This window comes from Tubulanus polymorphus, chromosome 2 (assembly GCF_964204645.1).
Source record: "Tubulanus polymorphus chromosome 2, tnTubPoly1.2, whole genome shotgun sequence".
Lineage (NCBI taxonomy): Eukaryota > Metazoa > Nemertea > Palaeonemertea > Tubulaniformes > Tubulanidae > Tubulanus > Tubulanus polymorphus.
In genome coordinates, this window is record NC_134026.1 from 7,109,423 (window position 1) to 7,136,716 (window position 27,294).

The 27,294-nt window shown below is 38.2% G+C and overlaps 2 protein-coding genes and 1 non-coding gene across 3 annotated transcripts; 1 reads left to right on the forward strand and 2 right to left on the reverse strand.

Annotated features, from left to right (window-relative positions):
- Window positions 1-548: 548 nt before the first annotated feature.
- LOC141900380 (uncharacterized) lies at window positions 549-1,625 on the reverse strand. The gene is made up of 3 exons (XM_074787255.1): window positions 1,588-1,625; window positions 1,272-1,473; window positions 549-1,085 (listed from the first exon to the last, which is right to left on the reverse strand). Exons 2-3 carry the CDS (start codon window positions 1,330-1,332, stop codon window positions 742-744), a joined length of 405 nt encoding a protein of 134 aa, XP_074643356.1. The 5' UTR covers window positions 1,333-1,473; window positions 1,588-1,625; the 3' UTR covers window positions 549-741.
- A 2,588-nt stretch (window positions 1,626-4,213) lies between these two features.
- On the reverse strand, window positions 4,214-25,432 carry LOC141898358 (nitric oxide synthase-like protein). The gene is made up of 25 exons (XM_074784211.1): window positions 24,338-25,432; window positions 23,168-23,304; window positions 22,273-22,435; window positions 21,949-22,040; window positions 21,345-21,486; window positions 20,880-21,019; window positions 20,287-20,461; window positions 19,779-19,880; window positions 19,493-19,687; window positions 18,946-19,064; window positions 18,031-18,175; window positions 16,934-17,038; window positions 16,555-16,601; window positions 16,053-16,187; window positions 14,953-15,127; window positions 13,936-14,080; window positions 13,782-13,860; window positions 13,135-13,328; window positions 12,465-12,634; window positions 11,680-11,890; window positions 11,140-11,227; window positions 6,119-6,243; window positions 5,660-5,811; window positions 5,146-5,337; window positions 4,214-4,540 (listed from the first exon to the last, which is right to left on the reverse strand). The coding sequence occupies exons 1-25, from the start codon at window positions 25,430-25,432 to the stop codon at window positions 4,433-4,435; spliced, it is 4,431 nt and encodes a 1,476-aa protein (XP_074640312.1). The 3' UTR covers window positions 4,214-4,432.
- Window positions 25,433-26,364: 932 nt separating this feature from the next.
- Trnaq-uug (transfer RNA glutamine (anticodon UUG)) lies at window positions 26,365-26,436 on the forward strand. Its single transcript has one exon. It is a non-coding gene; the product is annotated as a tRNA-Gln (tRNA).
- The last annotated feature ends 858 nt before the right edge of the window (window positions 26,437-27,294 follow it).

The following is a 27,294-nucleotide window of genomic DNA, read 5'->3' on the forward strand; positions in this document are numbered from 1 at the left end:
AAACCCAGAAATCCTAATGAGAAATCCCCTAGTAGACCATAATGAAGTCTCAATGAACCGCTGTATAATTTTGGACTGATGATAAGTCACAGTCAAATTACCACCAAATTGACTATCATCGCATTCAACCATTACTTAAGATATGACCACCCATAGTTTAGACTGGTATTATTTCTAACCCGGAGACTAATATTGGATACGAACTAAGTTAGCCCCCGGGTTAAAGATAATACATGTGGTTCACGATATCGATACCTTTACTCTATTTATCCGCTTGCACTTGACGGTCAATATGACGCGTTGTGACTGCCGCTTTCGGTGATTAATGTTTCCAGCAATAGCGAAACCGATAGACTGGTTACCGGTCCCTTCAGGCAAGTCATGTTCATCGCGGGCACAGAGGATAAGATATGATGGAGAAACAATGAACCCATGTCCAACTTTTGTAGAGAAAATGTTACTAACTACCGATTGAAATCGATTACAGACAAACGAACAACACCTCCTTATTAGTATTAACGACCATTTTATTGATTTATTTCGCAGCCTATGGTAACATTCTTCTTTACGTTATCGTTCAACAAGAAAGACAATGAATGAGAGGCGCAGTTCCGAATCTCTGCGAATTGACTGCTGCACAACAAATTATACACAACACATTATTTAATGACGTCTAATCTAATCATGACATTCACATCGAAACTAGCATCAAGCATCCTTACAATAGTTATTTTAGATGATTTAATTATTCAAAAGTTCAACCGGTGGGCAGGTGCCCATTACCGATTCTGTTTCGAGTTTTAGCGCGAATACTGGCCAGGCGCCGGCGTTGTCGTGGAAACACTGCTCGCTACGGTCGGACGATAGATACATACGATATCCGGGAACTGTAAATCTGATATCGGCAAAACGATTGTCTCTTAGCGAGGCGTTCATTTGACTGACGGTGATTCGACGTAGCCTCATCAGCATCTTAATGACAGGGCGAGATCGGCTGCCAGTCGTGTACAGAGCAGCCGAACGAATCTCATGGTGTATTTTACTGTCCAGTTTAAAATGAAAATCCAAACCGTCAAAGTCACACGCTGAAAGAGTATTCGGAACAATATCTTTACAATGGAACCGCGTTACAACGAACTCACGGAACCAGAAAATCGGTTCGGTATGACCGACGGTTCGTTTTTATGCAGTATGAAATTAATCAAATTCATCTAAGTCCAGGTCATTAGTTATTTTGTAACTTGAATATTTCTAGTTTAAATGCTGCTTACCTTCAACCCAAACTGTACACATCTTTTCGTTACGTCCTGGAAATACATACGTACATATCATATGTTATTTGTTGTATTTGGACATTGAATACATTAATCATTTTGTTCCGTCTATGCCACCAAACAGTCCGCCATCCGAACTTAAGTGTCAGTAATCCTCCGGGGACCGGTCGCAGAGTCAAGGCTCAGACGTAAGACCAGTCTAAGACCAACTTTGTTCTATAGGTAATCTAACAACTTAAGATTGGTCTTAAGATTTAAGACCACTTTTGGACTTAAGTCACGACTGTGCAACTGGCCCCTGACGAAGGCATACTCTGGTCCGAGATTTAGTCTATATGTAATCGTTCCAGCGACCGCATTAAGTAAAAACGTATGCACGGATTTACTAGCGGTTTCTTTAGTACAAATAAATGTCATTAAACAAAGTCTATAGGATATACAAAATAAATACATGCTAAGGTCCAAAGAACATCATTATAAGCAATTACAAATATTATAGAAATAACAGTGACATTTGACGGTGATAAAAAAAATATATCTATGCATATAAACTGATAATTTCAATAAAGGATGATAATGGTAATGATGATAACAATGATAAATAATAACATAAAATAATAACATAAAATAATAATAAATGATAATGAATTATTATACATTATCATTTATTATCATTCTATGTAAGATATGTTGATAATGATGATTATGATGATGATAATATTAATTAACAGATTGGGATTCTTTGGTTTCTAGAAATGAATCTAACAACAAGACAGATTACTGTCGAGTTTAAATCAAAGTTATAAAGAGGATTTCCAAAAAATAAGAATTCGCATTTGTTCGACATATTCAATCTATTGAAATATACGGAAGTCGTTGTAGGGAATCTAGTGGCGAGAGAAAAGATTCATGTTGGAGGGAAGGTTCTCGACACTGAAAATTTTACTAGTAGCATAATATTGCGACAGCGATTAGTGAATGATCCTACAATGGATAATATTTCAAAGTTTATTTATCTGACAGACTCGAGATGCATCTAAACCCTATCTAGACCCGGCCCATTAAAAGACAACATAATACCGAATAACTATTAACTGTATTTCATGGTTATTGAAAATAGAAAGAAAATTATATTAATACTAGTTAGTTTTGTTACTTCGATTGATGAGGCATCCTACAATGGATAAGATTTCAAAGTTTATATATCTCTGACAGTTTCGAGATACATCTAAACCCTATCTAAACGCGGCCCGATTAAAGACAACATGGATACTGCATACGAAGCTTACTGTAATTCATGGTAATTGAAAAAAATAGAAAAGAAAATCATATTACTACCCATATAAGGGGCAGTACAAGGGAAGGGTGGGGGGGGGGGGGGTAATATAGTATTTTCACAACCTAGCTTTAGAAAGTTTCACATTCTAGGGGGAGGTGCCTCAAACCCCCTTAAAGACTTCGCGTCTACGGCATTCTAGTTCATGTAGCAATTGCCCATGTGTAGGCCCAGGCAGACCTCCGGTCTTTTAGGCCCCCTATTCATAATTCCTGGATCCGCCACTGCAATATCCCCGCACCTTAACTGCATTTCGTGTGATAAGTGTATTACTAAGTGCGGTCAGTACACAAGATGACTCAAAAGCAAAAACTATTTCAGGAGCTTGAAAGCATCCAATTAGGCTACTGAAATCGTCTTTAGTCTTGATTTATATTCGCAATTCATTTCACTCATCGCCGCCACATTATTGAAGTCATCTCTATTTTGTGAAGACTCATCCAAATGACAGTATAAGCGAGTTCGACTCTAAGTGAAAGATTGAATAGTAAAATTACTACTGACCTGATAAAGCCTGATTCCACAGTGGGGTGCTGGCATTCAGAGACCTGACTCCCACTAAGTGCAGAGCGACAAGTCCTGATAATAAACTCAATGCTGAAACTGGTTTCATGCTGACTGATGGTGGTCTCTGAGTTCCGGTCACAAACTGAAACAATCCTCCCGAGTTTGATCATATATACTTTTCTTACCAAAATCGTGTAGGCGAGTGGAGAAGACAACATTGGGAGAATTGATAATTTCATTTTAAAGTTCTAAGATCCATACGTATCCTTAACAAGATTAAACACGGGATACTCGCGCAGGCAGGAAGCCATATCAGCGTGAATATTGAAAAGACAATCGTCTGAAAACGCCTCTGCAAAATGATAAAATTATATATTTCTATTAACGGCGAGACTTATTCGTTTTAACCAGTTAAACGTTTGTGTTTGAAATGAATCAAAATCCACGTGGAAATGAGTAAATATCAAACGTTTTTTCCCGAATATGTTTCGCCTACGTGCAATGAATAAAAGTTAAAATCTCCAGTTTTCGGTGTACATTTTCACTGTCATAGTTTACTTTACCTAACTGCGCAATTCCGCACGCGGACAAAAGCGAGATCTTTTACTGTAATTTTTCTAAACTCGGACGATACCGATTCCAGTTAAGTGAGTTTTACTGTTAGTATGTGTTTGGTCAGGGAAAAACCATCGACAAATTGAAGCTCTGAAACCACCGGGATTCGAACCATCTCATCGATGCTACGTCGTCTCCGTGTCATTTCTCAAAGACAAGGAATGGATTAGAATCGACTTATGAAAAATCAGTCTAAATTTATTGAAACACCAAGAAAACAATCGAAGTACTAGAACATATCAGGACCAACTTTCATCAGTTGTGAGTTAAATTCGTCTTCTGAATGTCTTGAGTGATAGTTAATTAACTTATTTCAACTATGTACAAATCTCGATGCATCAAGTGGCCAACAAACCACAATCAGTTGCTTGTTGAGTCAGGCTGGATGAAATATTGTTTTATGAACTGGAACCAAAAATACCAATTATGTACTTCAAGTTGAACAAAAAATCAGTAAATTCGACCAATCAACCAACTGTATCTGTACATGTACTTTGTTTTCCCGACTTCTAAATCAAGTCCTCTGCTTCTCTCCCGGCAGGTGTGGCTGGTGGGTTTGTAAGGGCCCCACGTCAAGTAAACATGACAAATCATCCCTATTAAGATCGAAACTATAACTGTCACAAATGTGGAAGGCGGTTCCAGAGATTGCAGATTTAGATTGAATAGATTCGGTTTGTGACGCGGTTGTAGTTGATTATTATGATAAATCGATCGATAGTTGGGCTGATTGGCTGCGAGCTCTGTCGTGAACTTCAGACGTTCTCAAGGTCACGCCGAATATATCTTCATGAAAACGTCCATTATCCTGCGTAAAAACAAGAGAATTTACATTTTCAAAGTTACCCGGTATCCATGCTGAGAATACTTCAGGGTCCGTATTACGAAAAAGCTAAACTGTTTAATTTCCTGTTGGCTTAATTGCTTTGGTTTCTTAAAATTGTCAATGAGGACAATGATAAAAACTTTCAGACCGATTTCAGTATTATTAGTCCCATTAGAACATGCAGTTGATATCGTTTACACTTTTATCAAAAATGCATAAAGAAATTTAGGTATTTTTGCTTTTATGGATTTTCAGATAGAGTTGTACAAGAGCCTGTGTAAACCTGGTGTCGATTCAGTAAAATGAGACGGATTGTTCTTTGAAGGTAAGACGTATTCAGAGTACGAGAGCCTATGGGTAAATGAAGGGGTAATTTAGCGGATGAAGCTAATACGTATGTTGGACGAGTAGCAAAGGCTTATACTCTAAATTAATCTAGTTAACCTTCAAAGTACTATTTTTCTTACTATTTACGTTTTATACATTTCCAGTTAAATTCTAATGGTATCAAAAATATAGTTATCAGAAGGAGTGGACACTGAAACATGAATGGACTATCCAGGGTGAATTTAGTACTATCTGCTTACTCGCATATTCAATACGTAAGCCTTGGCCGCTTCGTTTGTCATATTGCCTTCTGATTGGATGATAAGTTCCAAGGTCGTTGTGACGTCGGCCGCCATGGATACGTCACCGCAGACGTAAAAATGCCCGCCATTTTTGTGAATTGTTTTATAGATATTGGGTGCATTTCTCTTCAGGAGATGTTGTACATAGGTCTGAAATAAAAGAAAATAGGTCCGAGTTGAAAATATAGGTCAAAATACAAAAATTGTTATAGAAAATGGAAACACGACCTATCCCGACAGATGGTTCGACTAAAATCGGCGTTACATAAGTCAAGGTTTTCATTGAACGTCCCTCATATCTAATATAAACAAAATGCTTGCAATTTTTTCATAGTGTTCACTTTTCATAAGGGTAGACATGAATATGAGTATATGACACGACGACTTTGAAACTTAATTCACCTAAAATCTACAATCAAGTAAACAAATAACTGGACGATGAAGAATGTTCTAAATGAGTAATCGAACGAACCTTTGGGATTCCGACCTCTCTGGATAGAGCGATGTGAACTGCATGAAGACTCTCTGTAGTAAGCGCATTATCCGTTTCATCTTTAAACAATAAATCTACCGTTGATTGTCGACATCCGAAATATAACTCATAGTTCCCCCAACTCGAAGAATCTGCAACAATATAGTCAGATGTAATCATGAGAATTGAGAGTCCGATATGTTGAACAATGAAAGCATAGGCTTATAGAGGTGAAACGGGTAAGATGGGGATATGGGGGATGGGGAAGAGGGCTAGGGGTAGATTTGAGAGTAGGTGGAGGGATGGAGAGACAATAAGCAAAGACGAGGGTTGGTAATAGGAAAGATGGAGAGGGAAAGTGGGAAAGGGAGAGTGAAAAGAGGAGACGAGTGGGGGGAGAAAGAGATGGGGAGGAAAGTGAAAGGGAAAAGTAGGAGAGAGGAGGTTGTGAAGTAATACCTTCAATATTGTTTCTATCGAATTCTCGTTGTTGCCAAAAACTTCTGAAAGGAGCGATACCGGTCCCCGGGCCGACCATTATTACCGGTCGACTGTGATCGTCTGGTAAATGGAACGACGGAGCCCTGAAATAATACAACGAGTCAGACTGTAAAATGGTAAGACAATCTAAAAGAGAGTTAACTATTTTTTGATTGAAAGTCCTTTCAAGCCTTGGTTTTTGTGAAATTGATCCTGAAATGAAGAATTGTTTCTAAGCGTGTGGCGCCCTTGAAGGAAATCAGTTTTGAAAATGGCTAACAGAATTGAATCTAAACGTCACTACTCTCTTAGTTCTAGAAATGGCTCATAGAATTGAGTCTCAACATCGGTACTCTCTTAGTTTTAAAAATGGTTCATAAAACTGAGTCTCAACACCACTACTATCGAATTGAGTCTAAACAATTGAGTCTAAACGTCACTGCTCTCTTAGTTCATAGTTGTTTTTTTTGATAATGATGATAATTTATTTTCATTTAATTACGTTACACGATGAGGTTATTTTCACAGTTCGGAATAACTAGATGATCAAATTTTCCGAAGGTTTTTCTATTTGAAATAGAGACAGTCACATGCCTATGGAAACTTTAACAACACTAAATGTCACTGATAATTGTTATACATATTTCATCTATATTTCGTATTTCTTTATTGTTTCATGTCTCCATCTTATTACTCATTGTCCTCTGAGACTGTTTGTCTGTGTCAGAATGTGTTAATTGTTGTTTGTCTCACTGTCATGTCACTACTCGTCACCTTTGTTTTTGTATCATTTTCCATGTCTCAACCTGTCTGAATCTGTGTTATATAAATAGCTATGTGTAAAAATAAAGTCAGTTCCAGTTTTGGTATTCCAAACTGATAGTTCGCTCGTTACTCTTTCGCTCTGTTCCGGATTTCCGACGTCGACCATTCTTCGAGAATAGGACAGAAAATAGCGTTGCTAAATTGGTGTTAGAACCGGCGGGCAAGTTTTATATTCAACTGCCCGTATAAGATCCTGGTACCGCGCTCTCAACAGCTAGTTTTCCCCATCACGATGAATATTCTACCACCGGCAGTCGTAGTAACCCTTCAAGAGGCTGGATACCACCAGGCACCTCAGAATTGGACTATTAATGCCGAGGAAGGATGTATCAAAGTTTCACTGACATGGACAGTCCAGTCATCGAAGCCATCGAAAGCGGTGAAATCGAAGTCTACTCTGAATCGGGACCGTAGACGTATGCAGGAATTCCTGAACCGAAGGATGCTGAAAACAGAAGTTCCGAAGTCAACGAAATCAGATAACGCTACCATGGACACAGCGGTCATGACTGTCAACGCGACTCATGATATAAGATCTCAGACAGTTGAGGACGTCATAACTACCGCTGAAATAAAGAAATTGGAAGAAACTTCGCAGAAACTTTCAGGTGAACTTGTCGATTTGAAGGTCAATTTAGAATCAAAAGAAAGAACTATTATTGGACAACAAAAAGAAATCTTTGGACTACAATCAAAATTGGATAAATTAAAAATGCGAAATTATCCTTGTCATTGCGCTAAAGATCCGAAAAACTCTCAAGCATGCGAAGATACATTAACTGATATCGGTGATCTTTACGAAGCAGACCAACCGAAAATCATGGCTGCAAAACGATCAGGAATATTATATGAGGTCCGGGTGCAAGATCCAATCTCGAGAAAATACGCTGATTTCTTTGTGCACTGGGGACAATCATTATCATCAGTTTTCTATGACATTTTGAACAGATACGATTTGAATATAAAATCATTCACCTATCGCGAACCAGATTCCAAAAATAAATGCTTGGACATTGATCGAAATACTTCATTGTGCTCGTTACATGAATCAGGAATCATCAAACACTTATGGGATAAAAAGGGTAGAAATATAGTTTGGTTAGGAATGAGATTTTGATTAGCTTGTGAATGATCAATACTTTTAATTTGTATAAAAATAGTGTTCTCAAATTGATAATTCTTCATTAAATTCATTTCATCTAATTTTCGGGGACGAAAACTTTCAGAACGTAGTGGGGGAGGATTTAACAACACTAAATGTCACTGATAATTGTTATACATATTTCATCTATATTTCGTATTTCTTTATTGTTTATGTCTCCATCTTATTACTCATTGTCCTCTGAGACTGTTTGTCTGTGTCAGAATGTGTTAATTGTTGTTTGTCTCACTGTCATGTCACTACTCGTCACCTTTGTTTTTGTATCATTTTCCATGTCTCAACCTGTCTGAATCTGTGTTATATAAATAGCTATGTGTAAAAATAAAGTCAGTTCCAGTTTTGGTATTCCAAACCGATAGTTCGCTCGTTACTCTTTCGCTCAATTCCGGATTTCCGACGTCGACCATTCTTCGAGAATAGGACAGAAAATAGCGTTGCTAAAAAACCACCTCGGATACCCGCGGTTCCCCGCTTTGCAGATCTCCAGTTGAGGAAACAGGGCGCAAGTTAAAGAGCAGCATCCTTGAACGATTCTGAAAGACGCTTGACATGCGCCCAGGAAGAACTGTGATTACTAGAATCTACTAAGGGCGATTCCGAAACGAATGATGCAGCATTACAAGTTCCTTACCTCGGAATCAATTATGGCTAAATAGTTGAAAGGTTAACACACTGAATTGGCATGATAGAAGTTTTGGCTTTTTACTACGTTGCTGGTTGCTCTTCGGTTAAGGCTTCATTTAAACTGATGCTATTTTGACCTGTGCTTTCCCTGTATTGAACTGATTGATATTTTCCAACCTTTTTTCAGATATTTTACCATAGAATATTTCACCATTTACTATGAATTCTTGTCCAACGTTTATTAATAGTTACGTTCATATTTTACACAATGATAAACTTTCACAAAATCTGAGTAAATTGTGTTCAGATCATTACTTAATAAGATATTTCACCATTTACAATGAAATCTTGTACAACGAATATTCATGTCTGATTTAGTTACATTTGTATTTTGTATTTTATTATCATAAACTTTCAAAAATCTTATTGCATCAAATTTCTGAGAATTAATTTATCACTTGATGCAAAATATATATCTTACAAATGAATTGTAGCTGTAATAAAGACACAACTACGTTGAATTGATTTTCGAATACGCTACATGGTCAGTTCCAGAACATTCTCAGACAGCCAGCACACTCTCAGACAGTCAGCACACTCTCAGACAGAAGTGCATTCTCAGACAGTCAGTACACTCTCAGACAGACAGTACACGGTTAATCATCGTGAATCATGAATTCAACTCAGATGCAAATTGGTCGAACTTATAACAGTTATATCATTTTGATGGGAATACCAAACAAGTCTGGAATCTACCGTACTGTGTCACTGGTCATTCTACCTGTCGTGTTCCTGTTTGGATCCTTTGGAAATGCAGCTACTTTCTGGATAATGATAAGTCGCAGATTTCGCAGTTTATCTTACGCTAACTATCTTATTGCCTTGTCAGTCTGTGATTTCACGGTCTGTATCAATTATACATTGATGCCAGTTTTACAGTTTGTTCTCTTCCACGTCAATGGCGGTCCTATATTTATCATGAATTCACTGGTCAGTTGTCAAATCTATGAATTTGTTATGATACTTGCATGCAGCAGCAGTTCGTGGTTTATAGTAGCAATATCTCTAGAACGTGCGGCAGTTGTGCTCTTCCCGTTTACATCTCGTTTGATATGTACACCGAAATTCGCTAGATTTGTTATATTGATAATTACTGCAGTGAATGCACTGGTTCTATATCTAAGCCCTGCTTTGTCACTACATTTTACTAATCGGCTTTTCGGTTGTTGCTATGAATTATTTGACCAAATAACATTTTTCTCCATATTTGTCACCCAAGTCTATATTATACCTTTAACCTTGATAATTACATCAAATACTCTAATAATAATTCAGTTATTCAGAGGTTCAAAAATAGTTTCGTCTGATCAGAAAAATACAAAATCAAAACGCACAACAATAATGCTTGTAACAGTTTCACTCGCATTTGCAATATTCACAATTCCAACCACTATTACTGTATTTCTAGCAATGGCTGAAGAAATAAAAAATTTTCTATATGACATATTTGTTCAGTTTCAAATGTGTAACTACGTGGTGAATTTTTACATATATCTTTTACTGGGACGAGAAATTCGCGAATATTTCTGTATGAAAGTCCGCTGTAGAAATTCTGTAAAGTAACCAGTGATTTCAATTCGACCACACCTAAATGGCAGACTAACTTACAAACTAGTAGTTAGCACACTGGACTAGCGATCCGCATTCCCCTCGTTCTTACTTAGTCTTTTTGATAGAAAATGGACAGAATATGTCTACTTGGAAAAAAGGAACTGTCCTTGTGAACTCCTGGCTACTGGACTGTGTATTTATGTGGTTGAATGATGAACTGATGTTATATTCACCTGTGTTTTTTCCCTATCTAGGACTGATAGATATTTTCCAAACTGTTCAGATGTTTTACTATAACGTATTACACCATTTACAATGAATTCTTGTACAACGAATATTGACATTTAATTTAGTTACATCTTTATTTCACACAATAATTGACTTTCACAAAAATTGTGTTAGTTTTCTGAGAAGTTCAGTTCCAGTATATTCTCATACAGTCAGCACACTCTCCGACAGTCAGCTCATTCTCAGACAGTCAGTACATTCTCAGACAGTCAGCGCACTCTCAGACAGTAAACAAACTGTGAGACAGTCAGAGTCTGAATGAGATGTCGAAGTGATTGCTCGTAGCTCAGACAGTCGGTACACACTTTCAGACAGTCGGTACCCTCTCCGACAGCCAGCACACTCTCAGACAGCCAGTACACTCTCAGACAGGCAGTGTACTCTCCGACAGATAGTTTCATTCGTTTTAGAGTCAATGCCTTTATTCACGTGCCACAGTTGCAGGATTCTGCAAGTTACAGGAAAATTGAATTTTAATTTGTTAACTTACGTTCGTATGTGGCAATAAATATTTTCACCAATTTCTGCATCATTCAGCCAATTAGAACAGATTCCCCTGTGTATCGGACCAGTGCCACCTATAGGATACAAAGTAACACTATAGAGAACATTTATGATATAAAATCTTAAAATTTCGACTACATCCGATGGTAGGATAGTGTTGTCTTTAGTGTTGATATATTTAAAACATTGTATGAACTATTAGCTCAAGGAAACATTTCGGACTTTTTTAATAGTTTCATAGTTTGCGTGTATTTTACATTATCTTTGACTCGGAATGTTTCATCAATGGTCTTAAAAGTTGTATTCCTGAAGACGATTACAAGGATATAGTCGAAACGTCGGATAAGCACGGACTCAGATTGTTTTATACAATGGTAAACAAGAATATCTTATCTGATGAAATTAGTCCGGCAGTTTGGTGTATATTTTGAATAGAATGTGTCATCTCGACGAAAAGTACGAAATCTTCAGGAATAGTAGAGAATGAAACAAGATAAGGGGCCAATTGAAGAATATACCATGTTACCTTGTGTCCTATATTCGACAACGGCTACAGTCATGTGAACCTCGGATGGATGAAGTTTAGGCGATGAACTGATGCTGTAAAATCGTTGCTGCAACAACGGAAGCTGAGACAATAATAAGGTAGCCGGCACCCGAATCGATGAGAACTCCTCCAGCAGTTCGAGAATATTCGGCGATTTCGTGTATTTCCAATCTTCGTATAATTTCGATTCCTATTTAGAAAAAAGAGTGATTTTTTAGTAGAACTTTGCTGGCTTTCTCTTAAATTTTATCGGCATTTTCAATTTATAAAGATTGGCCACTAGCAATGAAATTATCTGAAATAGTTTCATATTTCAACGCCCCCTGGTGAACATTACAGAAAGCAGTGACCTTGAAACCGGCGGCAACCAAAAAGGGTCATAAGCAACAATTCTGCAATTGATTGTGATTACGAAGAATCCATAGTTACCAATATGGAAATTGTAACGTGTTTCAATATCCAATTTCAACCTTTTAGTGGCTACAATTGGCCATCTTGATTCCGACTGAACGAATTTTTGGGCCGCAGATGCGTTTATATTATGATACGATATATACATGCATTTGTATCAAGACAATATGCGTCAAAGCGTATCGAAAACTTCCCAAGAAAACTCAATTCTGTCTTCAGACGGACAGACCCTTTTCGGTGCATGTTTATCAACTGTATGTAGAGGCTAACGTAACTTCCTAAAAAGTTATCTTTGCTTCGTTAGAGTTTTCGAATCAAGATTCTTAAGAAGAAATTCTTGAAGAAATTGTTACCTTGACCAATCTTTCGATGACGTATTTCTCTTTATCGTCCGCAGCCAGTGGTAACAATTGTTGTAGGAACATAGGAGTTGGCGGAGAAGTGATGTCTATATAGTTAGTGAACGCTTTTCGCAGTGAACACACCGGAATTCGCTCATGTACTTTCCATGTCTTAGAAACACCTTTAAGATGACAAGTTTCATGAATGTATGGATTAATAAGATCATGGGGCTAGTTGCAAAGTCGAGGTTCAGATTTAAGACCAGTCTCAGCTTATCGTGGTTCTATTCGCAACGTTGTGCTGACTTTGACTTGTCTAAGCCCCGTTACTGATCAAAACACGAATAGTCATAAGATATAAGGCGTTTCTTTTCAAATCTAGGTCCAGTTTCACCAAAACGGATTCAAACTCTCAAATCGATTTGATTGACAGGAATTGATAAAGCAATTAAGTCCGATTTCAGAGTTAAACCTTTTTATCAAATTTGAGCGGCCTGGGCCCAGTTTCATGAAATGTTGAGTTCGAATTGTTGTCCTCATTGAAAACACAAAGTAACCAAATCAGCAATTACACCAAAAATTTTAGTTAAACCTTTTTCGTGAAACTGGACCCTGGGTTTAGAGTTTTAGACTTTCCAAAAATTGACAATTTTGATGCAGGAAAGTTTAATGCTTCACGTACCAAACGGCGTCTGTATCTCTTCTAGAAATTCTAGTTTAACTGTCTGATCGACAGGCGGCGCGTTATGAAGTCTTTCGAGAATTGGTTGAACTAGATCACGTGGGTTGGAAGGGAATATACCGATATGATCTCCTGGTTTAAACGATAGTTCACCGCATTCAGACGTATCCAATTTAACTAGAATTGTTTGCCGACTGAAAATAACAGAACAGAAAATAATATCGATCATCGATTGACACAACCACCATTTTGTTTACATTAAAACCATTTCATTTTGCTCTTAAGCATTGACTAGAGTTTTAATAAAAGCGAAGCAATCAGTGTTAAAGGATCCCTCCCAGATCCATATTTACAGAAAACTGCATATAATGAGGATTCTATGAAACTTTTAGGGTTTGATAAACTGCCCCAATCTCAGAAGGGTTACCCACTCATAGGGCCCATTTTAAAAAATGGTGGCCATTTCAAAGGAGGGGATCGGATGAGTATGTGAAAGAAACCAAAGATTCCTATTTTCAGAACCATCTCTTGATAGACTGATCATCCACGATATATTTTGTCGTATAGTTGATTAAATGTATACTGCTAGATAATTGAAACCGTGATGAGAGTGGAATTGAGGACATATTCTTTCATGAGTAACCAACCTGGAGTCTGGCGCCTGCAAATTTGTCCTCGATTTCAATTTGCATGAAAACACTTGTTTATTGTGCACTCTTGACAAATCTAAAATATCAAAAACTTTTAGATAAAAAATCCAACTGCAAATGAAAATCGCACAAATGTTTACTGATAGATTACCTATAGTGTCATCAGTTTGAGGAGTGTTGGCATCAATAGTCAGTCTGTATTTAGCTGCAGACCATGAGTTATCAGCGTTTGCGAAAGTACCTTCAACATCTCCCATATTTACATCGTCTCCTACACAGAATGTATCACAAGCCGCCTAAAACACACAATTTACTGTTCAATGATATTCCACTGAACAAAAAAAAAACCAAAATCAACTACAAAATGTTTCCATGAGCTAATATTCACATGACGTTTCGACTATATCTCGATAGTCATCTTCGGCAAAGATGACTGGAGATGACTATTAGGATATAGTCGAAACGTCGAATGAATTGTAAGCTCTACGAAATATTTCGAACTTTTATTCTTATCGTGTAGGATTTTTATTTTCCTACACGGGAGTCTTTCATCAATGGTTAAAATGAGGCAACAATAGATTGCGTGTGTGTGCTGGTTTGAGCGCTGAAGTGCTGCTCCTTCGCTCCTGCAAAAACCTGATTCTACAGCCTCCCCAGGGCTTTCCCAACTACAGTTGTGTGGACTGTTTCATATATGTCAGGATAGTGTTTTTCGATTGGATTTATTGTTGGAATCTATCTTTGAAGTTTGGTTCATCAAATCTAGACAGCTTCGCAGCATTTAAAACTGGACTTAAAACATTTCTTTTTACCCGTCGATTCTGTACCGCTGGGGAGCGCCTTTGAACATTGATTACAGTGAAATCGGCGCTATACAAATATGAACATTCATTCATTCATTCATTCATTCATTCCTGAAGATGGATTTAAGGATAAAGTCGAATCGTTGAATGAATCATCAGCTCAAGGAAACTGTTCAGATTCTTTATGATATTCCTATAGTGTGCACGGATTGTATATCATTTTCACAACACGGACCTTTTCACAACGCTCGAGCCAAATTTGGCCCGTGCCTAATTAGAGAGCGCTAACGATAAGTGCTTCATTTTCTATCATTCTTAGTCAAAGTAATATCTCACTTCCCTTGCACAGAAAACAATGCACTCACCCGGAAAACATTTTGAGCCCAGTTTCGGAACGACTCTTCCTGTCCGCACAGGTCATCACCTTCAGCTATCGGGTATATTCTTTCAGCTCCTAGCTCCATCATTAGGCGATCCACGAAATGGCCGAACGAACAGAAATTAGGATACGCTCGTGACCCTAGAGCGAATACCCCGTACCTTCAAAACATACGACATCACTATATTATATGACCGATTTAGACTGATATATATTCTCAGTTTTTCAAAGTTGATCCTGTTCCCGCCACTTCGTTGTGGTAGCATCTATATTTTAGAAAATACCGTCATTCCATTTTCGCTTTATTCTTTCGTTTAGTTAAAACCACTCGAAACGTAAAATCATAATCAATGTTTAGCTTATCATCTTTATTATGGCCAACATATCATGGACACAGTTCCTTGGTACTTGGTTTGCAATTTGAAGGTTAAACATTAAAAAATAGAACTAAATCAAGAGAGACAGTCTGGATTCGGTTGCACAGTGTGTCAGATGAATTCTGAAGTCAGTTCCACGGTTGTTTTGTTTCCGCCTATGAGTTTGCTTTTTATTCGACAGGGCTCTAAGTTATTTAGGCCAACATGCTTATCTCACGATTGGTAGAACACTATATCCGTGTTGACGCGATGAGGAGAGAATCCCACAATGATAATAAAAAGTCCGAAAAAGAAACTTCGAGATAGTAGTTTATTTCAACGTTTCGACTATATCCTAATAGTCATCTCCAGGAATATTCCTGGAGATGACTATTAGGATATAGTCGAAACGTTGAAATAAACTACTATCTCGAAGTTTCTTTTTCGGACTTTTTATTATCATTGTGGGATTCTCTCCTCATGCTTATCTCCCCAGGCGATTGTTGATGACTACGTATCTTGCCCATCAGATCTTCACTACTCCACGTTAATTGATTAATCGCACTAACTTTTTTTCATATACTTACACACAATTCCATCAGTAAAAAATCGATGCAAACGTGACCGAAATCAAAATATAGTCACCAGAAGAAAAACTTATTCATCTCATTTCTTTCTCATTGAATGTTAAATATAACTTAGATATCTGTTTTTTTAAATGTTGTCTTACCGTACATTCGATAGTGGCGAATCTCCTAAATGAAGGATGTTGTGAGAAGCTGTTTTTTTGGGTGAACCTTGTTCAGAATCCGACAAATCTAAACTACTCATTCTTAAATACGACGATTGATTCATTTCCGTAGAACTGAAATGAATATATGAAAATTTCTTTATGAAATTCATCATCAAGTCCCATTCCATGTAACAATAAAGAAAATCCTGAGGCCCGAAAAGGTGACTATTCAAAAAGAAAATTAAAAAGATTTCAAATATTTCAAAAAATCCCGTCATCTGTCGGTGTTTGGGCATTTCAACGACTGTATGACAGCTCTAAAGCATGCCCAGCGCGGAGAAGCCACCTTCGACTAGTTCGCCATCTAGCGGACAATTAGGTCAGTAGGCCAGTCACCTATGAGGTAACCTTGCCCATACCTCAAGGTTTTCATTGTCACTCCGCACATGACATTGCCATGGAGTGGGTTTTTTTTAAAGAATTAAAACCCGTTTCGTACCTTTTACCATCTTGTGGTCTCAGCGCGTAGAGCGCTTTACCAAACGACTGAAACGTATAATCAGAGCGGATATGAATAGAATATTCCCAAAACAATACAAACTTAAGAAATACATTCAAAGTTTACAAAAAAGCACGGTTGACACTTTGGCCATGTGCAACTCTATATGATAATCGAGAGTATGGGTGCTTATCATTAATATGACTGCGGCAGATATGAGTCGACTTGGAATTAATTGATGACACAGGGATAGATGTTACAAACATATCCTAATTGATAGCTTCAACATCTTTTTAAAATCTGACGACGAAATAGTAAGAATTAATAGAAAGAGTTCAAAGTTTCATCCAATTTATCATTATTCAAGAATGAAACTCACGTATCCGTTTTCAGGAGGGTCACCATTACCGAATGTAGAAGTAACGACTAGAACTAAAGCTTCATGTTCTAGATCTATGATATCATAGTTTTCCATACACATCACCTACAAAACAATTACTCAGTGCATCACGTAACATTTACATAGGATCAGAATATTTCAAGTGTAAATGAGATATCAGTCACTCTCATATATTAATCTATCGGTCATCCGAACTATAGAAGGTTACCATTGCCGCTTTTGAGGGGTAAAACCACTAAACTACGCTTTTACTGACCGCTGCCCAGTCATGGATCATGTATAAGGTCCGGTAGGCTACATTCCCCCGATTGTTTCTGTGGGTGACTTAAGTGAGAAAAGTGATACCTGGGGGCATTGAGGACCCAGGCTGAGGAAGGCAACGCAATATCATGTATATCACTCCCCGCAATTTGGCAATTTGCAGGAGCCAGTTCCACATTTAGGGTTGACTCCGAATTGAAATTAGATCATTTTCAGTGCGTCAATCAAATCGAAACTCGCAAATGTGGAACTGGACCCTGGGGCGAATTGATCAAAAGCTGTTTAGAGTTAACCAGCGGATAGTTGAGAATTACCATTGTTACTATGGTGCTGACCATCCACCAGTAGTTACCTTCAACCAATTTTTAAGTTCAAGGATATTGCTCCACAGTCATGAGTTGAAGTTAACTCTGAGTCAAACTCACAACTGTGGAAATGGGTCTTGGGTCCAGTTCCACAGTTCCGAGTTAAGATTTAACTCTGAGTTAAATCATTGAAAGTGAACTAACATTAACTCAGAGTTAACTTTAACCCACAACTGTGGAACTGGGTCCTGAGTTGTGAGTAGAATTAACTCTGAATTAAAATCAGTATATTTTCAATGTTTCAACTCTAAAGTCAAATCTTAACTCAGGACCCAGTTCCACAGTTGTGAGTAAAGATTTGTCTCAGAGTTAACTCATTGAAAATTAACTTATCTTAACTCAGCGTTATCTCTAACTCACTACTGTGGAACTGGATCCTGAAGTGTAGGTGTAGCTGGATCTTGATGATTATCAATCCATTCCTGAAATTTTTTTATTCATTTATTATACCTGAGCGTCGAATCCGTGACGAAATATATCGCAGAGTATTCGAGCGAAACGCTCCGATTTTCCGGTTTCAGTCGCGAAGAGTATCGTACATTTCACACGTCTCGCTAAAGCTTTACTCATCAATTTAGCTGAGAATTTCACAGCCCTGGAATTAAACGGTTGCTCGCGTGAGTGAACAGTAGTCTCTCATCCTGAACTGATTAACAGTTTAGTTTTTAGAAAATCGAGTCTAAAGAATCTATTAAAAAAAAAAACTTGAAGCAACTGAACTCAAAAACGATCGAGCGTAATTCGATATTTGAAAAAAAACTAGATCCAGTCAAGGCTTATGTTCAAGGCGAATCTGAGTCCTTCTTAGTTCTATTGTTAATCTGCCTACTCAAAGCCAGTGTTAAGACTTAAGACCACATTTGAACTGTGAAACTGTGTCCCCAGGGGCCGGTTCCATTGTCAAGACTTAAGACCAAAGGTCGTTTTAAATCTTAAGACTGGTTTTAAGTTGGTAGATTGGCTATAGAACTAAGTTGCTCTTAGAACGGTCTCAAGTCTAAGCCCTCACTATGGAACCGGCCCCTGATGTGAAAATAGGAAGCTCATGTTTGATGTCGACTTTCTGTTGTCCATTTGTCCAGTTCTCAGCGAGTCTTCAAACACATCTCTTATAATCTTGCGTCTGATATATAACGGTTGATGATCTGCTCCATGTCTGATTACATATACATTAGATAATTGCACACAAGATCCTGGTCAGATGATATTCTTAAAGGACCCATACATGGCTATATCTCAGAATAAGTCTTTTCACAGTTTCCATTTATTTTTGGGTACCCACCGATCCGCATTATCTTAATCTTATTTAATATCTAATGTTTTACCACGAATGAACTATAAGAGGTTGCGGTATAATTACTTTACCTGGCTATATCTCTAAAACTGAACTGTCTACGTGGTCTGTTATCCGTTTGATCCTTACCGCCGCGCCCGGCCACCCCGCGGTGGTTTCTCTTCCAAACATGCGTCTTCCACGCCGGCTCCTGAAAAATCCAGCCCAGTTACAGGACAAGTCGTTCAACAAACCCCATCGAATCGAAAAAAAAAATGATTAAGAATGGCTCTAGACGTGAATAAGGGCCTTGACACAACCCCCAATTCACTGTAGAATGTTCATTGACTTTGATCCAAAATGACCGGGTCTTCTTTCGCGTACGGATTTGTAAGAAAGAAAGCAACCAAATTGGAAATGAAACCATGAAAGAATGGACTGAGATTTAACTCTATATATCATTTTGACTCCTGGTTAAACCCCACAGAGCGCTGATGCAGTTTCGTGAAAAATCGAAAGCTTTAAACGGTGAAGAGTTTGAATTTTTTCCTCATTGAAAAACATGAAGTTACCGATAGCAATAAACCAACAATTTTGATTTGGACTGGAACTGGACTCTCGGGCCCAGTCTCTACCTACCATATACTCGTACGATGGTTTCAGCTGATAGTTCAACATTTCCTGGTGAAATATCGACGTCACACTTCCGCTAATAGGTGGCACTAACCAGACCCAATCACCCGGGCAACCACCTCGTAACCTTTGTTCATTACGGATGTGCTTCATGAACGAATCTGATAATTGGTGATGATCTACGATTGTAACGTTGTGTTTCTGAAAAAAAAGAAAGGTCCAACAAAGTATTTTTTGAACTCTAGATTTGGAACTAGCTAGTAGGACACCGCTTGACATTTTTATTGTTTACCTGAAAACTATACAGAACAGCGACGTTTATTTCAACTAATGCTTTATCCTTCCATAATGTAACACTTGTATTAGTATCAATTCCCATCCGTTTGGCTACCGGCTAAAATATCAAACGGCATAATATAACCTCATTATTTGATACAAAACTATCATGACAAATTTATTCATCTCCTCAGAGTTCCGTGGCCAGTTGCTTCAAAAGATGGTTCGAGTTTAGCGGATATTGAAATAGTGGCAATTGAATGTCATCGTTACCATCGCAATCGATAGTTTACAGTAATCATTTTCGAGTAACTGACCTCTAAAACTACAAAATAATAATTGAGAAGTCCCCGAGGTTGGAAAATAAAATACTGTAAGAATGAGGAGTTAAGAATAAGGAACTTCATCGATTGAATTAAAGCTGAAAATTCATTGTTCCCGTTGATTTTCAAGGATCTAAAAGTCAGTTCAAAACCGTTTTAGAGAGACTTTTACAATTTGTTCTCTGTAGACTGTTGACATACCTCGAGCATGTTGTATCTATAAACATCTGATAGATTTCTGCAGGCTATTTCGGTGCCCATGTACCAACCGTTAAACGGGCAGGCTGTGAATTCTAACCCTCCGATATCCAGTAACATTCCTGATACAGCCGGTACTGCGAACCATTGTAAACCCAACTCACCAAACCATTCATACCTACACAAATAAAGAATACAATTCCAGATTTTTTTATGATATGAATTTCACAAACTAATAACAAGATGATCATAAAATGTCAGGACATGGTTCTACAGTACTAGAATTTGACTCCAGTGTCAAATATTTTCATTTGGATATGAACCCCATTTTAAAACACATTGGATGAGTCGCACTCGATTCAGATATATTGAACTGGGGCCAGTTGCACAGTCATCGCTAAGACTCAATACGAGTCCTAGTTCTAACCAATCTTACAACTTAAAACCGATCTCAGACCATTTTAGTCCAATAGCCAAGATTTAACACTGCTTTCGTACTTTGGTCCCACTGTGAAACTTGGCCCCTGGGTTTTTATAATTTCATAGATTCGATTTGAGACGCTGTCATCCACAGGTGACGGACAATGAATGCTTACTGTGGATGTGTAAGTTGAACTTGTAAGACGAGATCAGCCGGAAGTTCGTGCATATCCGGATCCTGTCCATTAGCGGATAACAATAACGGCAAAACATCAAACATTCCACCTTTAGGTTTCCATCCTTGTTTCACACAAACCTAGAAAATATTCTCTTCACAATAAACACACCCGAAACAAGGCTTCAATAAAGGATTGATATTCACAGAATTTAACGTTTTATTGAGTACTCTACTGCCCTCTAGTGGTGGCACCTGACCAAGGTCCCCTATACATCCCCCTAGTGGTGATTTATGTCAGTGAATACAAAAACCTGACCAGGGACCTTATACTGCCCTCTATTATTTACCTTAGTAAACTCAACCTGACATCAGCCCCCTAAATACTGTCCCCTAGTGGTGGCTTACCTCAGTAAACTCGACCTGACCTCGGTCCCCTAAATACTGCCCCCTGGTGGTGGCTTACCTCAGTAAACTCGATCTGACCTGGGTCCCCTATGATGCTTCCATCAGATTGTTTATATCCAGCGTATTGTATTAATTGTGGATTCCAGATTCTGTAATCGTGTTCACCGTCGGTTCGTGGTGGGAATATCGTTATAGCCGACCTGTTTACCAGAAAAACGACGCTAACATAGGATTCATCTCTAAATGAATCAGCGCGATTCACTTAAATGTATCAAGGGTAGACACTACTCGTTTTAAGAAGAAAATAAGGCTGAAAATTTCAGCTTTGTAGCTGAAATTGTGTATTTTGTTCAGAGTCTAATTGCACAGTCGTGACTTTAGTAAAGAAGTGGGCTTGAATTCTAGAACTGAGATCTTTAACAGACTGGTCTTAAATCTAAGCTTTGTTACCAACGTCTTCTGTATTAGGTACAGTTACCAGTACTATACTTACATACACCGTTTGAACTAAGATGGGCTTAGACTGGTCTTAAATCTAAGCCAAGACTGTGCATCTGACAATCCGTATTGACATACACCTTCAAAGTTTGATTTTAAGACAATTCTCTGTGATTATCTTACGTAAACTTAAGTGTATTTTCTTAACGGGAAATTCTATTTACCTAATATTTCCTTTATTTGTGCTGTATTTTATGTGATTACAAATCGCTTCAAACATTCCACGAGTAGTATTTATGTGCCTCGCATCAAATACCTGTGAAATGTACAAACATCGAAACGAACAAATATATTTCCAATTTACAGAAACTGCCGCCATCATCGGATAGTGTATTTGCGTGATTCAGTCCACAGTTATTGGTGACGTTTGACTCAAAAGTTGAGAATTAGCTCATTTTGTATAGAACAGCAGGACCAAATTCCACAATGTGCGTCAAATCTGAACTCAGAACTGTAGAACTGGATCCAGAAGGTTTTTCGGCGCTTACCTGTAACTTGGACCATTGAATTCTGCCTAAGCACCTTGGAGCATTCCTCCATGCGAGTTTAGCGCCGAATGTCAACTCACTGAATGTTAACTCGTACGTTCCCGTTTTTTCAATCGATCTTAAAACATCCGTCCATCTTTTAGTGTAAGCCGGGGTATCCAACCTGAATACATCAAATCGATTTCGTGTTATGCGGATACAGCAGTAAGATTCTCCGGACTTCAATTTTTGCGACTTCTCAGAGTGAGGATACGGATGGACTATTATGAGTTAGGATGGACTATGGAACATCGGGTATCATAGCATAAATAACATAATCACACCCATCGTAGAATAAACGCACTCAAACGTGGAGAACCGATGATACGATGAAAATCCCACTATATATACAGATTTAAAAGGTGCCACCTGACGATGATCTCTAAAGTGTGAGTTCGAAATGTCGTGTCTTTTTAATCAATTTTGATTGAATATATTCTCGATTTCTAAACTTTTTGATCTGTGTTTAGTGGGTTTTTATCTCATGATTACCCCGATTAAATTGGACGAAGGGGCCCCCGGTTTCAAGAAAATGTTTATTGCGAATTTTTGATTACATGTACTTCATCTATAAGTCTGAAACTGTTAATCGACCTAACACGTAGCGAAGATCCTTCTGCTGCTTGTTGTTACCTTGTGATAAATCAGAGAGAATGCTTTCTATGAAACCACTGGTCTGGTGATATCTATATTTAATCATCACCTTCCCTCTCTCTCTATATATCTCTTCTCTCTCTTCCTTCTCTCGCATCCTTCATCCTCCTCAGTCTCTTCTCTCTTCCTCCTATCCCTCTCTCTCTCTCTTCATCCTCTCTCCTCCCCTCTCTCTCTGTCTCCCGCAGTTATTGTTACTCACCGTTTCGTCGAGGTATAATATTGATCTAGAAAGTCTTTAGCTTGATGAATAATTTCATCTTTTGTTCGTGGTAGAGTATTTGAACGTCCTGGGCTGATGAACGACCCCATACATTTCTCAGCTGTACAACCAACAGACTGAAAAAACCAGATATCAGTTACAAACCATTTGATATGAAATGGCTGTTCATCCTCAGACCAAAGTTGGTATTGAACGAGAAAAACACAAGCGAGTGCTGCTCTTGCATATCAACTCAGTTTTGAAAATGGCTCAGTTGAGTTCAAATTTCATTCAAAAGCCGTTAAGCATTGGTGGAGAAATTAATATTTTATTGATTCTTGGTATGGACGAATAGGAATAAACGTGGGAATAACAAAATTCATAAACACTCAAGTTTTAAGAATTTTTTGACACAGTATCATTGCATTACTTGTATCAAGGATTCGCCATTCACCGTGAATCATATTTTCTCGTATTCATATCTACATATACGTATGATGTAAATCCATCACTTCATAAATTAAGGTATTGAATATTTCATATCAAAATCCCGTAATCAAATCGGATTGCTGCAGTAGCATTTAATTCAGTTTCGAATCGACGACTCGGCGAGTTCAACTTAGTGCCTCTACAAACACAATGAATCTCATTGATAATCTAATATACACTGATCATCGTGAACTATTACTGGATTCAAACCCGGTCGATTGCTTCATATACTCGTGCAAACAAACAATTTTACTTTATTTGCATATCTCATCCTTATACCTATACATCATAAATAGTCGTAGAGGAGCCATGTGAACTTGGTATATGATTAAAAGTAAATATCGTTATTTTAACTTAGAATAGGGATTGACCCTGTAAACTATTTGATTGCTAGATTTCGTTTAATTGATGTGGAGTCCCTTACAAACCCACCACACCTGTCGGGGGGAGGGGGAACATTGCATTTTGAAGTCGGAAATCGAAGTACAGAATCCATTTTTTTGAAACGATATTTTTAGAAAATGACTATTTCTAAGCTTTTAAAAAGCGTGAATTTTCATATAATCAAGCTCCACGGTACTAACTCCTTAAACCCCCAATCTGAATGAATACTTCAATTTTTTTTTCAAATGCTATTTCTAAACTTTCAACAGCGTGAATTTCACTTTAGACGTCACTTACCGAGTTTGCTTTAAGATGTAACGTATCCAAACTGGAATTGTTTTTATCTTGATAGTTTTTCACTCTGACGTATCGTTTCGGTGCCGAGCTCTGCTGCTGGCCGCAATCGCTTCCTTTTTTGGCTACTTTTTTAGGACTAGTAGCCGCGGCAGTAACCCGTGCATTACTAACTTCATCGTGGTTCTTCATATCGCGCGTTCCTTCGATCTCATTCGAACCCTCAAAACCGTCACCCTCTGAATGTCGTTTAAGTTCTAATCCTTCTTGATCGTAGTTTCGACGAACTTTTTCATCGTCGTCGCAAATTCTACCGTTCGATTCTTCCGTCACGACGATGAACGGCGCATTCGTCACGGAATCAGCGGCCGCCGATTTCTGATTCGAATCGTCTGAATTTATAACCGTCAGATTTTTCACTAAATGTCGACCGATATCGCGAGAAGTTTCTCGAATTTTGCTGCCGATGTTGCCCATGATATTTTCACCCCAGGCGAATTTACGCTTGTTTCGCGACTGATCGGTCAGTAGGATGCCGCTGTCGGAACTGCGTCTTCCCGCGCCGGAGCGTCCGTCGCCGCAGCCGACACTGCTCGGCGAGAAAACCCTCCGAATCGAGTTCGGATCTATATCCGAGTTACGCCTGGTGGATCGAACCTGACTCGATTCGACCCCGAAAACACCGATCGGGCTTAAACTTCTGACCCGATTGATAGTTCGTTCTAGTATATGTTTAGTTCCTGGTTGACTGATTCGCGCGGCACGCGGTGCCGTTCCATCTTTACTGATTGCAGAACGCGTGAATGTGACATTACTTTCCCCGGATCTCACGGATAGAGAGACGTGTGAACCGACGTTGACAGCTTTTAGAATCTGCGACGCCCGCGAATAGGTTAATTCCGTAATATCGATACCATTCACTCTGAGAATGATATCGCCAATGTTTACCGCAGAACTCAGTTCGGCAACTCCGCCCGCGGTTACATCGGAAATCACGAGAAATGGCTCCTCGTTTCGTTCTGTCACTTCCAATCCCAAACCGTCGTCGTTTCTAACCTGCAGTTTTACCTCGATTGTATTCTGCGCATTCGACTCCATATTCTCGCCCTTTCTTCTACGCAGACCTGAGACGCAACAGCTTTCCTATGGCTGAAAAGATTTTCGTTGATAAAACGAAAATAAAGATAACGATAGAATTATTGATAGATATCATTTTTAAACGGCACTAATTTCTAGAATATAAAGACACACTGCACTTTTTGATATAGAATATAAAATAAAATATAAAGATATAAAATACTTCTGAATATAATCTCCACCATGAACTGTGTTTCGTTCGAAAATAAAGACACGTCAAATATGTTTATTTTCCTTCTGAATCGATGTCGTATCTAAATCGCTTACAAAATCTTATCTAAGAAATATTGAATTCGTCTATTTAGCCTAGACGAAAACGCTTTCAATTACCCGATCACTACTCACTCGACGTTGTCCGAGTCAACTCTGTAACATTTTCTTGAAGATGCTGCGCTGATGCTTTCGTGGTGTGAGAACAAGTTGATAGACTGATCAGACCGATGGCTGTATCTAGTGATTGTGACGCCGCAGGTAATTGATGTTAATTGATGAGGTATTGTTCGACGAATCAAATCAATCAGTTCATTATTATCAACATCGTCCCTTCATATTGATTCATATCATAACTTACCGCCGCAAACCATCATCTAACAATCCCATCCCACCCCCACACCGACTTCTACCACCATCCTACACCCCCTCCACTGGGCGTTAATTCTGAGTAACGTTGGGAATAATGGTTTTTAAATAAATTTCTATAATATGAAAAATATCAACCAGTTTTCGATAGGCCTAACATGAATAGATTATTTTCTCTGCGCCTAACGGAAAAGCCAGCGATTTGAACAGAATATCCGACCTAGTCTGGGTTGACATTAATTTTTTCTCCGATCAATGGGTTAGGGTTAGCTATATATCAGCTGGGGTTAGAAAAAAAAATGCGAACAATTGAAGGTTCTATGGTGTAGTGGTTAGCACATTGGACTTTGAATCCAGTAGCCCGAGTTCGAATCTCGGTAGAACCTCGACTGCTTTTATGCTTTTGACAGTTTTCGCAATAATTCTCTCGAGTCCAAATATTTTTCTAATGTCGTCATTTATTTCACTTATTTTCACTACGTTTCAGATTTTCGGGTTGTGAATGAATTAATAATGATGTATGTAGTAGTATATAGTAGAATACGTGAGACAAACGGTTTTACAATAAGTACCATCTCATATTGACATCGGGAGAGATTGTGTTGAGTAATTGAAGTTGTCTTGTTTCAATTGTAACGATTAGAAGTAAGTCTAATCTCGTGATACATTATGTATGAGTATTGTATCAGAAGACAGAGAGAAGAAGAGGGAGCGAGAGAGAGGGGAAGGGATGAGGAGAGAGCGAAGAGGCTTCTTGGTTATCATCAATAAATGATAATGTTTCATTCTCAGTTATCGGGGAGTGATGTTGTTATGATATAAAGCGAGGAGAGGTGTCATCATCAGCTCTGATACTAATCGATATCTAGTGATACCGTTAATGATTATAACGCGTTCTATGGTTAATGATGCACTCGTGACGAGTTATAACTGCAACATCGCCCCGTCTTATTATATGAACTGTACGGTGTCTAGACCAACCCGCCTGACCCTCACTATACTTACTAATAATCTTGCTTGCGACTGCTTCCTAATTGAATATGAGCGGGTAAATAGAAATATCATAAACCTTGAACCCAATTCAAGACGCGAATGCTTATATCAGGGATGTTGTACAAAGGCTAGACCAGTCTAAGCTTATTTTGGTTTTATGGCCAATCTATACTTAAGATCAGTCTGAGCTAATTTTGGCTCTATAACTAATCTAACAACTTAAAAGAAAGTCTACGTATATTTTGGTTCTA

What these genes read in the sequence shown, in the direction of transcription:
- LOC141900380 (XM_074787255.1), bottom strand. Translation starts at nt 1,332, where the DNA reads ATGATATGTACGTATGTATTTCCAGGACGTAACGAAAAGATGTGTACA. An exon ending in GTGTACAGTTTGGGTTGAAG is followed by an intron (nt 1,086 to 1,271) that starts GTAAGCAGCATT and finishes ATACTCTTTCAG; the next exon opens with CGTGTGACTTTGACGGTTTG.
- LOC141898358 (XM_074784211.1), bottom strand. Translation starts at nt 25,432, where the DNA reads ATGGAGTCGAATGCGCAGAATACAATCGAGGTAAAACTGCAGGTTAGA. An exon ending in AGAGATACAGACGCCGTTTG is followed by an intron (nt 12,635 to 13,134) that starts GTACGTGAAGCA and finishes GTCATCTTAAAG; the next exon opens with GTGTTTCTAAGACATGGAAA. An exon ending in CTTACGTATTGAATATGCGA is followed by an intron (nt 4,541 to 5,145) that starts GTAAGCAGATAG and finishes GTTTTTACGCAG; the next exon opens with GATAATGGACGTTTTCATGA.